The sequence below is a fragment of the Schistocerca gregaria genome, chromosome 11, assembly GCF_023897955.1.
Source record: "Schistocerca gregaria isolate iqSchGreg1 chromosome 11, iqSchGreg1.2, whole genome shotgun sequence".
Lineage (NCBI taxonomy): Eukaryota > Metazoa > Arthropoda > Insecta > Orthoptera > Acrididae > Schistocerca > Schistocerca gregaria.
The window spans coordinates 147,159,269-147,172,841 of NC_064930.1; the positions used below are offsets into that span (position 1 = coordinate 147,159,269).

The following is a 13,573-nucleotide window of genomic DNA, read 5'->3' on the forward strand; positions in this document are numbered from 1 at the left end:
ACCCCTGCCAACTTCAGAATTTGAAAGAGAGTATTCCAGTCAACATTGTCAAAAGCTTTCTCTAAGTCTACAAATGCTAGAAATGTAGGTTTGCCTTTCCTTAATCTTTCTTCTAAGATAAGTCGTAGGGGCAGTATTGTCTCACGTGTTCCTGTATTTCTACGGAATCCAAACTGATCTTCCCCGAGGTCGGCTTCTACTAGTTTTGTCCATTCATCTGTAAAGAATTCGCGTTAGTGTTTTGCAGCCGCGACTTACTGAACTGATTGTTCGGTAATTTTCACATCTGTCAACACCTGCTTTCTTTGGGATTGGAATTATTATATTCTTCTTGAAGTCTGAGGATATTTCGCCTGTCTCATACATCTTGCTCACCAGATGGTAGAGTTTTGTCAGGACTGGCTCTCTCAAGGCTGTCAGTAGTTCTAATGGAATGTTGTCTACTTCCAGGGCCTTGTTACGACTCAGGTTTTTCAGTGCTCTGTCAAACTCTTCACGCAGTATCAAATCTCCCATTTCATCTTCATTTACATCCTCATAGGTAGCTTCATATATCAGTTTCTTTACAAGCATAAGCAACCGTGTGCGGTTATTTTTAGGTTTCATCTCCTATTTAGCTCGTCTCTTGTTCTATCCATTGCATTTTTTGATATACGTTGATCCACGGTTGGGAATATATGGGCTATTTAGCCCCAACCTATGTATAAATTTTCTCATATTCGTGTGTGCATACGCATTCAAGTAACTTCCTCGTCTTGCGCTTGTGCATAGGTAGCGGGTCAGGCTTGTAAGTGAGCGACCATTTGTAGCTGCAGTTTATGGCGGGTCGTGGCCCATCGAACATAGGCCGGTGTGAGGTGGAGCGTACACTATGAAGTTAAGTAGAGATTAGATTGTATTAATACTTGTTCCATAGATCACGAATACGACACTTCGTAATGATGTGGAATGTTTCACGTTAATAAAAGGTATCTGTACAAGATATTACATTAGACAAAATATTGCATGAGACTAATGCTGAAGTTAGTTTTTTTCCCTCCCTTAATTTATATCTAAAAACTCAGCCAATGAGTAGGAGGAGTTGTCATCTAGAAATTCTTTTAATGTATTTTTAAATGTTAGTTGGCTATCTGTCAGGCTTTTGATGCTGTTTGGTAGGTGACCAAAGACTTTTGTGGCAGCATAATTTACCCCCTTCGGTGTCAAAGTCAGATTTAACCCTGCATAGCTATGCACACTGCTATTACTTTTGAACTGGGTTGGATTGTTACCAACAAATTTCATAAGTGAATATATATACTGTGAGGATCCCTAGATCCTTAAATAGATTTCTGCAGGATGACCGTGGGTGGGCTCCAGCAATTATTCTGATTACACGTTTTTGAACAATGAATACTTTTCTACTCAACGATGAATTGCCCCAGAATATGATGCCATACGAAAGCAGTGAATGAAAGTAGGCATAGTAAGCTAATTTACTGAGATTCTTATCACCAAAATTTGCAATAACCCTACTAGCATACGTAGGTGAACTCAGACGTTTCAGCAGACCATCAATGTGTTGCTTCCAGTTTAACCTCTCATCAATGGACACACCTAAAATTTTTGATAATTCTACCTTAGCTACTTCTGTTCAAAGTCTATATTTATTACTGGAGTTGTGCCATTTACTGTACGGAACTGTATATACTGTGTTTTATCAAAATTTAAAGAGAGTCCGTTTGCAGAGAACCACTTAATAATTTTGTGAAAAACATCATTTACATCACTTAGTTCTTGGTTTTTGGATGTTACTACTATACTTGTATCATCAGCAAAAAGAATTAACTTTGCATCTTCATCAATGTGGAATGTATATCAAGAACAGTAAAGGACCTAAGACCCATCTCTGTGGGACCCTGTACTTGATAGCCCCCCAGTTTGAGGAATCAGCTGTTTTAATATTACGTGTACCACTTGTTTCAACTTTCTGCAATCTTCGAGTTAAGAATGAATTAAACCATTTGTAAACTGCCCCCCCCCCCTCAAACCGTAATGATTTAGCTTATCTAAAACAAGTGGTTTTGACTTTGTACATATGTACTTTTTGTGTTTTCCTTTTCTTTTTCGTTTATTAATGTGTAGCTATGGTGTTCTTTTAATCATTGACAAAGGTCTTCTTAGGCAGTTGTGGGTTTTATTATTGTTCTGAAGAAGGTGTAGTTATCTACGCCGAAACCTGGATTAACACTTACCACTAGGTGGTTTTTTCGCAATCGAGGCGGGTTTTCAGTTTTTTAATTAAAAAGCCAATAAATAACAAAGGAAGGAAGGAAAGAATAAGGTCGCCCAGTGAGGCGGCAGTACCTGGCGGCCGAGATGAGCCTGTTGTCCCGGCGGAGCGCCGTCGACGCCGCGTCATCGTCGTCGTCCGAGTGCCTGCCGTCGCCGGCGCTGTGGTGGTTGTGGTTGTGGTTGTGGTAGCGCTGCTGTTGTTGCTGCAGCTCGCTGTAGTACTGCGACAGCTTGGCGCGCTTCGCCTCCTCGAACTGGCGCAGCACCGTCGTTGCCGGCAGTTCGCCATTCCTGAAGATGGCGCGAGCATCGGTCAGCCGAAACGAATCGCGCACCTCCGTACTTACAAAACTACATCTGCATCCTACCATTACGATATCGACGGACGTGAGTGGCTCACGTGCGCGAGTACCACATTTCGAATTAAAAATTTCTATCGAAAAAATTTTTGTCGCACCATGGTCGGAGGTTTTCTTAATTTTCCTCTTCAACTTCTCGACTTTCTACAGGGTGTTACAAAAAGGTACGGCCGAACTTCGAGGAAACATTCCTCGCACACAAATAAAGAAAAGATGTTATGTGCACATGTGTCCGGAAACGCTTACTTTCCATGTTAGAGCTCATTTTATTACTTCTATTCAAATCACATTGATCATGGAATGGAAACACACAGCAACAGAACGTACCAGCGTGACTTCAAACACATTGTTACAGGAAATGTTCAAAATGTCCTCCGTCAGCGAAGATACACGCATCCACCCTCCGTCGCACGGAATCCCTGATGCGCTGATGCAGCCCTGCAGAATGGCGTATTGTATCACAGCCGTACACAATACGAGCATGAAGAGTCTCTACATTTGGTACCAGGGGTTGCGTAGACAAGAGCTTTCAAATGCCCCCATAGATGAAAGTCGAAAGGGTTGAGGTCAGGAGAGCGTGGAGGCCACGGAATTGGTCCGCATCGACCAATCCGTCGGTCATCGAATCTGTTGTTGAGAAGCGTACGAACACTTGGACTGAAATGTGCAGGAGCTCCATCGTGCATGAACCACATGTTGTGTCGTACTTGTAAAGGCACATGAGCTGGCTGCACAGGTAGAGTATCCCGTATGAAATCATGATAACGTGCTCCACTGAGCGTAGGTGGAAGAACTTGGGGCCCAATCGAGACATGACCAACAATGGCTGCCCAAAATCTGTGTTGATGACGTGATTGCACAATTGCGTGCAGATTGTCGTCAGCCCACATATGTTGCCGGCCGGAGTGGCCGAGCGGTTCTAGGCGCTTCAGTCTGGAACAGCGCGACCGCTACATTCACAGGTTCGAATCCTGCCTCGGTCATGGATGTGTGTGATGTCCTTAGGTTAGTTAGGTTTAAGTAGTTCTAACTTCTAGGGGACTGATGGCCTCAGAAGTTATGTCCGTAGTGCTCAGAGCCATTTGAACCATTTAAACCCACATATGTTGATTGTGAAAATTTACAATCTGATCACGTCGGAATGAAGCCTCATATGTAAAGAGAACATTTGCACTGAAATGAAGATTGCCACATTGCTGGATGAACCATTCGCAGAAGTGTTCCCGTGGAGGCCAATCAGCTGTTGATAGTGCCTGCACACGCTGTACACGGCACGGAAACAACTGGTTCTCCCGTAGCGCTCTCCATACAGTGACGTGGTCAACGTTACCTTGTACAGCAGCAACTTTTCTGACACTGACATTAGGGTTATCGTCAACTCCACGAAGAATTGCCTCGTCCATTGCAGGTGTCCTCGTCGTTCTAGGTCTTCCCTAGGCGCGAGTCACAGGCTGGAATGTTCCGTGCTCCCTAAGACGCCGATCAATTGCTTCGAACGTCTTCCTGTCGGGACACCTTAGTGCTGGAAATCTGTCTCGATACAAACGTACCGCGCCACGTCTATTGCCCCGTGTTAATCCGTACATCAGATGGGCATCTGCCAACTCCGCATTTGTAAACATTGCACTGACTGCAAAACCACGTTCGTGATGAACACTAACCTGTTGATGCTACGTACTGATGTGCTCGATGCTGGTACTGTAGAGCAATGAGTACCTTTTTGTAACACCCTGTATATTTCCCAGTCATTTTACGTTACTTTCTTTTGTATTTTTAGTTCCGATGAAAATTCAACCTCTTGATCTCAAAGTAGCACTAGCAACCCACATCCTGAGTTATTTTCTGGATGTATTCCAATCTCTACAGCTCCCTCTACTAGCAAGGAAGTTACTCCCTGATGTCTTAACAGATGTCCTAACACCCTGTCCCTTCTTATTTCCAGTTGTCTCCCTATATTCCTTTCCTAGCCGATTGTGCGCAGAATCTCCTTATTCCTTATCTGATCTTCAACATTCTTCACATCGTCGCATCTCAAATGCTTTTTTTCCAGTTTTCCCACACTCCATGCGTACTACCATACAACACTGCAATCCAAACGTACATTCTCAGAAACTTCTTCCTCAACTTATGGCCTATGTCTGACACCAGTAGAGTTCTCTTGGCCAGAAATGCTCTTCTTGCCAGTGCTACTCTCCTCTTGATGTCCTCCTTGCTCTGTCTGTCATTACTTACTTTGCTGCCCCGGTAGTTACTTCATTCACTTTGTCATCCCCAGTCTCGATGTTAAGCTTCTCGCTGACCACATTTCTCCTACTTCTCATTACTTTCCTCTTTCTTCGATTTACTCTCAGTCCTGTACTCAATTAGAGTGAACATTCGATGCACCAGATCCTGTAATTCTTCTTTACTTGCACTGAGGACAGCAAATCTTACTACTGATATGCTTTCATGTTAAATGTTTATCCCACTCTCGACCCTTTTTTTCTTCGATGTACAGATTGAACAACAGGCTACATTCCTGTCTTACGCCCTATTTAAAAAAACTATTTCGTTCTTTGCCGTCCACTCCTTCTAAGTTGTTCTACATATTGTATATTTCCCATTATTATCTACTGCTCACCCCAACTTTCCTCAGGATATCGAACATTTTGCACTATTTTATGAAAGCTTTTTCCAGGCTCACAATTCGTACGAGTGTCTCTTAGTTTTTCTTCCGTCTTACTGCTACATGTTGTGTCAAATGTTTCGTTACACTCTGTTATCTCAAAAACCCACCAGGAATGGGGAAATCTGAAGATTCCAGTAAAGTACAGGGGAGGTGGTTATCTATCACGACATGTACTGAATATAGGCCATCTCGAATTGAAGTCAATTTTTTTAAAAATGGAAAGTGGGTGTAGCGGTATATCAGATAACATCAGCAGAGGAAATAGGAAATAGACAGCACCTCGAGCGATGCACTGAAGAAACATGTGCCAGCACTTCTGCTACAGCCCTCCTGCGAGTGCACAATGACTCGACTTGGCGCCTTCAAATGTACGTTGACCGGGAACGATCAGGATCGCCATGTTGAACACACTAAACGACTGTTCTTTATGGGGAACAGTCCGGCTTGTAATTCCATCCAAAATGTGTTGTAGCGTTTGATCCGTAACTGCTATTTTGCATCTGTACAAATGATGTTAAGCAGTGATAACACACGACCCCCTTCCCACTTAGATTCACGATGGCCGATTTCTTGGCCGACCTCTCCAAGATGGCCGATTTCTTGGCCGACCTCCCCAAGACGGGGCCGACCTCCCCAAGACGGGGCCGACCTCCCCAAGACGGGGCCGACCTCCCCAAGACGGGGCCGACCTCCCCAAGACGGGGCCGACCTCCCCAAGACGGGGCCGACCTCCCCATGACGGGGCCGACCTCCCCATGACGGGGCCGACCTCCCCATGACGGGGCCGACCTCCCCATGACGGGGCCGACCTCCCCATGACGGGGCCGACCTCCCCATGACGGGGCCGACCTCCCCAAGACGGGGCCGACCTCCCCATGACGGGGCCGACCTCCCCAAGACGGGGCCGACCTCCCCATGACGGGGCCGACCTCCCCATGACGGGGCCGACCTCCCCATGACGGGGCCGACCTCCCCATGACGGGGCCGACCTCCCCATGACGGGGCCGACCTCCCCATGACGGGGCCGACCTCCCCATGACGGGGCCGACCTCCCCATGACGGGGCCGACCTCCCCATGACGGGGCCGACCTCCCCATGACGGGGCCGACCTCCCCATGACGGGGCCGACCTCCCCATGACGGGGCCGACCTCCCCATGACGGGGCCGACCTCCCCATGACGGGGCCGACCTCCCCATGACGGGGCCGACCTCCCCATGACGGGGCCGACCTCCCCATGACGGGGCCGACCTCCCCATGACGGGGCCGACCTCCCCATGACGGGGCCGACCTCCCCATGACGGGGCCGACCTCCCCATGACGGGGCCGACCTCCCCATGACGGGGCCGACCTCCCCATGACGGGGCCGACCTCCCCATGACGGGGCCGACCTCCCCATGACGGGGCCGACCTCCCCATGACGGGGCCGACCTCCCCATGACGGGGCCGACCTCCCCATGACGGGGCCGACCTCCCCATGACGGGGCCGACCTCCCCATGACGGGGCCGACCTCCCCATGACGGGGCCGACCTCCCCATGACGGGGCCGACCTCCCCATGACGGGGCCGACCTCCCCATGACGGGGCCGACCTCTTCAAGATGAAATGAAATGTCGTGTGACGAGGCCCTCCCGTCGGGTACACCGTTCGCCTGGTGCAAGTCTTTCGATTTGATGCCACTTCGGCGGCTTGCACGTCGATGGGAATGAAATGATGATGATTAGGACAACAGAACACCCAGTCCCTAAGTGGAGAAAATCTTCGACCCAGCTGGGAATTGAACCCGGTCCCTTTGGATTGACAGTCTGTCGGGCTGACCACTCAGCTACCGGGGCGGACCCTCTTCAAGATGGCCGATCTCTTCAAGATGGCCGATTTGAAGATGACCAATTTCAAGATGGCGCACATGTTCAGTACGTATCATACTTCACACATACTGTACTGGGATATTCTACATTCCTACAGGGTTTTTTATATGGTATAGTGTACTGCGACTTTTTGAATTACCCTGCATTGTCAACTGCAGCATCAAAACTGCCTCTGTAATTCCTTTATCTTTTCTGAAGCAAAACCGATCGTCATCTAACAGAGCCTCAGCTTTCTTTTCCATTCCTCTGTGTATTGTTCTCGTCACGGATACGCACCTGTAGTTATCCCCAAAGAGCTGCCTGGCCGCAGACGGTTTCGCCCCCAGCCTGCCCGCATCGGGGGCGGCGAAAGCGTGCTCGTCCGCCTCCGCCTCCAGCTGCGCGTCACGCGCCGCCTCCACCGCCTCCACGGCCAGCTCCTCCTCTGGGGGTGGCGGGATTGCCGCTGGCACTGGGGGCGGCGACGACGGGAAGAATTTTGTGGCGCCGCCCCCGGCGCCGCCACCGTCGTCGCTGGTGGCCGAGTCTGGCGTCGGGATGGGGGGCGGCGTTATCATTTCCGGTGGCGGAGGCAGCAGCGGCGAGTCCGGGGGCAGCACTGTACTCTCGGAGAAGCGCACCGTGCGACGCACCTCGCTGCAACACGCAGGTCATAGTGCCCTGATGATGGGCTCCGACAAGTGGCCGAAACGTTACACACACTGCAAATGAGGTGTGTTCATGAAGTAAGGGCAATTTCGTAGTTTCTTACGGAGGGACAGACACAGCATGGAACGAAAATTATCTGCGACGGGGTTCCCAAACGAAAACACACAAATTTTTTTGTTTCGCAGAGCGCTTGAAGTACCACGTTTGGCCGCTAGGAGAGCATAGAACGAACATTCCTGAGTCTCGCGAAGTGCTGTCGTTGAATATCAGGAGTGGTTCCAGCAGAGTTTACAATGACGACTGTTTGTCATTTTTGCAGTGGCAGATTTTCGTGAACAGTGTGCTGCGCTGAATTGCACTTTCTTGCTCGGTAAAAGTGGAACAGAAATTCTTGAAATGTTGCGAACGGCGTACAGCGACGGTGGTACGGGGAAAGCTGAAGTGTTTCAGTGGTTTTTTCCGTTTCAAAAATTGCGAAATGTCAGCTGACGAGAAACCTCGGTCCGGTCGTCCTTCCACGATCCGAACACACGAAAATCTTGAGAAAATGGTTCAAACGGCTCTGAGCACTGTGGGACTTAACATCTCAGGTCACCAGTCCCCTAGAACTTAGAACTACTTAAACCGAACTAAGGACATCACGCACATCCATGCCCGAGGCAGGATTCGAACCTGCGACCGTAGCGGTCGCGCGGTTCCAGACTGAAGCGCCTAGAACCGCTCGGCCACCAGCGGCCGGCTAAAATCTTGAGAAACTTTCGTGTAATCATCGACCACTGAAGAAATTGTGGAGCTGTCTGGAGAGACTAGGAGTACAGCGCAGCGAATTGTAGAAGCAGCTTTGGGAATGAAAAGGGTGGATGAGAAGTTCGTGAGACGACCACCGACCGCTCAACAAAAACGAGGTTGTGTGGAGGTGTGCTGTGGTTTGGAAGAAGAGTCCCAAAATGATTCAAACTTTTTTATTCCAAAAATCATTGCAGGTGACGAAATGCGATCCTCGGGGCTGCATGGACATCCAGAACCTCGTCTATGGGTGTGTGAATGTTCAAGAGACCACTGATGCCAGAATTATTTGTAAATAGAAGGTACTTCTGTCAGCTGGACGGAATCAGTGGCAATGACTGAAAATGTGTACTAGACCAGGATTCGAACCCGGGATCTCCTCCTTAGGAAGCAGGTGTGGCGATCCCTGTGCCATCTGGCACGGTAGCCAGCTTTCTTCACACGTCTGCACCTCACTGAACCTCTGCTGTGAGGATTCCCTGTTAAATGGTAGAGACATATGGCGGCCTGGTAGCCATGCCACTGCGCTATCTGTTGGCGGACGACACTGAAGCCATCATCGACACATCTGCCCTCTCCCAGGTGGCACAGGCCATCATCACATCAACACTGACGTCGTGTTTCCAGGTGTATCTAATTTTTTTTCCGGCAGTGCAATATTGAATAGTGAGCCAATATGGGGTTCAGTATTTCCTGGCTGAGCATTTTCTCTATTATCTATTTTCCACTCATTTCCGTCTCTTTCTACATTTTTAACTTGTGTTCTGATTGGTTTGATGTGGCTCGCCGCAACATTCTCTCCTGTGGCAACCTCCTCATCTCAGCGAAGTACTTGCAAACCTATGTCCCAAATTACTTGCTGGACATATTCCAATCTCTGCCTAGCACTGCAGATTTAACCATCAACAGCTACTCCTACAATCACGAATGTTACCACCACGTATTTTACCACATACGCTGTTGTCGTGGCTCTTCTTTTAACTGGTGTTTTTCACATATTCCTCTCTTAGCTGGTGGTGGAGAAACCCTCAAAATATCTTATCGATCCGATTGATTTGCACCGTGGATTGTGTGTGCTATTTTGAAACTTTCTAACAAAATTAAAACTGGATACCATGCAGGGTCTTGAATCCAAGACCTCTGCCATTCACTCGTTTACCAGCTGAGCTATCCAGGCACCACTCACGACCCAATCTTGCAACTTTACTTGTGGGTTTATCTCAGAAACTTCACTGTATTATCTCTCTCCTACCTTCCAACACAGTTTAAATGAGAGAACAGTTTCAATAAATATCATGTCTCTCACAGAGGGTATTGTGGTATACTTCATAACACTGACATCCTGGCTTGAGGACTCGAAAGAGAGATGCCAAATAAAAAATTAAAAAAATACTATCTCAGTCATCACTTTATGACTGTGTCTCGGTGGTACTTTAAAAATTACCGGCTGATCAAAAATTTGGAAACTTAATAAACCACGGAATAATGCAGATAGAGAGGTAAAAATTGACACACATGCTTGGAATGACATGGGGTTTTATTAGAACCGAAAAAACCACAAAGTTCACAAAATGTCCGACAGATGGCGCTGGATAGAAAGAAGTCAGTAACTCCGCATGACAGTCGTGTATAAAAGGAGCTGTAATGAGAGAGAGAATCAGATGCGCCAGCAGTCGCAGCATGTTGACGTTACCTAAAAAGGCGCTTTTAGTGAAGATGTATCATCAGAATGGAGAATGTGCTAGTTCAACGTTACGATCCTATCGCCATAAGAAGGGGATTCGAACAGGTAAAGGTCCGTTGACAAATGCAGCTGTGGCGAGAATGATTTCGAAGTTCGAAGCCACGGGTTGTTTCGGCGATAGACCCCGTAGTGGGCGACCGAGCACAAGGCGTAATGCTGCTGAGACGGTTCAGGAAGAAATGGAGACTGCAGCGGGTTCGTCTGTGCACGGGGAAGTCAGCGCTCGTGCAGTCGCACGTCGTACCGGCATTCCGTACACTACTGTTTGGTTGGCACTGAGGCGTACCCTCCGGTGCTGTCCGTACGAAATCCATCGGCATCGTGAACTGTTACCTGGCGATTTAGTGAAGCGGATGGCATTTGCGGTGAGGGAGTTTCAAAAGATGGCAGAAGATAACGATTGGTTGGGTAACTTCTTGTGGACCGCCGAAGCTCGTTTCACGCTCCGAGAGTCTGTCAACGCCGACAACTGCAGAATTTGGACTACCGAAAATCCTAGAACTGTCGATTGCCAGACGAGAAAGTCACGGTATGGGTTGGATTTACCACATCTACCGTTATCGGGTCTTTTTTCTTCGAGGAATTGCGTGATTCTGGTTTTATGACTGCTACCATGATGGGTGAGAGGTACGCCGATGTGTTACAGAATCGCATCGTCCCCAGCCTGGCTGCTAAACACCTGCTGGAACGTACGATGTTCATGCAGCATGGCGCTCCACCCCATATTGCTAGACGCGTGAAAGTGATGATCGTGTGCTCAGCCGCCACTTTCGTCACGCTCGGCCTCCCAGGTCCCCAGACCTCAGTCCGTGCCATTATTGGCTTTGGGGTTACCTGAAGTCGCGAGTGTATCGTGATCGACAGACATCTTTAGGGATGCAGAAAGACAACATCCGACGCCTCACCATAACTCCGGACACGCTTTACAGTGCTGTTCACAACATTATCCCTCGACTGCAGCTATTGTTGAGGAATGATGGTGGACATATTGAGCATTTCCTGTAAAGAACATCATCTTTGCTTTGCCTTATTTTTTTATGCTAATTATTGCTATCCTGATCAGATGAAGCGCCATCTGTCGGACATTTTTTGAACTTTTGTACTTCTTTGGTTCTAATAAAACCCCATGTCATTCCAAGCATGTGTCTCAACTTGTACCTCTCTATCTACATTATTCCGTGATTTATTGTTTTCAAATTTATACTGACTTTTTGATCACCCGGTATATCTGACATGAACACTACTGTATTATCTAGTACCTAGATACGCACAGGAGATGCGCCCTGTTTATGCAGTCACTATTCGCAAATGCTTAGCAAGATCATGTCTTCAGTGTGATAATTATGGATCTTAACTACGCAGGTAAGCAACAGGCAGCATTTGCACATCAGCCTCTAGCTAGACTGGCGCTATACGGGGAACACACTACAGGTCAGTGTGGTTTAGATAGGACTGGAACGTCAGTCTTTGGCACACGCATATATGGGCACTGCTATCAAGTAGCAATGCCAAAGTCACTCACCAGACAGATTTCTATGGCATTCCAACGTCAGCCATCATCGAGAGTGGGCCTAGGGCTGTAAGTAAGTCTACTGATATGAGCAACTACTGGGCATTACACTTCCCATGACAGTGGCCTATCTGCAAGTCTTTGGCCACAGGTAACAGGTAGCAATGATACAGTTAATCATCAGCCATGTTTTCGTGCGATTACAAATTCAAATGCTATCAAAGTGGGCCAGATGCGACTGTCTATTGGGCACCACACTCTCTGCAGATGGAACTGTACTGCCTACAGGCCTAAGCAGACACACATCTGGGTACAGTCAATATGTAGCAATGGTAAAGTAACTCAAAGTTCCATTTACAGGAATCCAAAGTCGGCTCTCCTCAGTCTATAGGCCTCAGACCAGGTGGGGAACTACAGACATCAGTTGTTACTGGGCACTGCTCTCTCTGTGGACCTGGCCCGTGTTCAGATCCAAGTAATCTGGGCAAAGCTAGCAGGCAGGAATGGTAAATTAATTATTTGGGAGGTTACCATTAGCCCTCGTTAGATAGGGCCTCGAACAAGAAAAGAGTATGTGGCTGGGTAGACAGACATCTCCACACGCATATACTAGGCAGCAATGCTGCAGTGGCTCATCAAGGGGTTTCGATATATCATGAGACTGCGCCAGACATCAGATGAGAGTCTACAAACTTGACCAGCTGCTGGGCATGGTACTGTCTACAAACAACGCTTTGCCAACCAGTCTATGCACATTTATATCTGGGTATGAGTGAGGATCCAGCAGGATTCAGGTGTTGACTTCGTCGGAGCTTGTCTGGGTCCAAATCATACTTCATCTGTGGCTAGTAGGCATTACACTGTGGAACCTGTCTACTCATGGGATTGGAGCAGACACACATCTGGCCATACCTAAACTGTAGCATGGTATAGTGATTGATCAGTGAGGTATCCACGGGAATTCCAGTATCAGCCTCATGGTAACAGGTCCAGCACCTGATATGAGTCTACTACCTACACGCTCCACATAAGGAGCCTACCTATTGGTCTTTGCACACACATATCTGGGCACTAGTGACAGGCAGCAGTGGTGTGATGAACTTGGAGGTTGGTTTGGGCACCAAGCACAGTCCCACTTGAGGCGGTTGCTTTAAGTTGGCTTTACATGGGGAACCGCGTTTATACATGGGCTGTGAACCATTTCTTACATTAGCAAACATTGCTGGAGGTGAAGGAAGTCATAAATGACACATAAAAACCCTAGGCCGAGTTTAGATCCAACCTAAGAACGTGACCTGCAGTCTGACACTTACCCACCATACCAAGGAGTAACTCATCAGTGGAGTTCCCGTGCGATTATAGGGTCAGCTCTCATCAGCGGGCTACAAGAAACTATATATATGTTAACAACAAGCTGCCCTCTCATTCTTTAGAATAAATGCCTGGCTTTTGGTTTGTGCAGATGCACATATGGGTCGACTTAACAGGTGAGTTCTCCGTGAGATTCTAACATCAGCTCTCATCAGAGTACGATGCAGCATTGGCTGTGTTATTTCAATTTACAATGCGAAGTTCCTTTGGACATGCATGCATTAAATACCTGGAATGCATTTATAGTTATAAATATGGACAACCATCAGCTGTACACAAGTCCAAAGGAACGTTGCATTGTAAACTGGAATAACACAGGCACTGCAATATCGTATTTACATGCCAAA

General features: G+C 47.8%; 1 protein-coding gene across 1 annotated transcript in view; it reads right to left on the reverse strand.

Annotated features, from left to right (window-relative positions):
• Positions 1 to 13,573, reverse strand: part of LOC126295073 (AF4/FMR2 family member lilli-like) — a 404,574-nt gene that overhangs the window by 40,986 nt on the left and 350,015 nt on the right. The window contains exons 6-7 of the mRNA XM_049987318.1: positions 7,444 to 7,803; positions 2,347 to 2,565 (exon numbers count right to left, since the gene is read on the reverse strand). Of these exons, the coding sequence (XP_049843275.1) occupies positions 2,347 to 2,565; positions 7,444 to 7,803 (579 nt within the window). The remainder of the gene's footprint in view (positions 1 to 2,346; positions 2,566 to 7,443; positions 7,804 to 13,573) is intronic.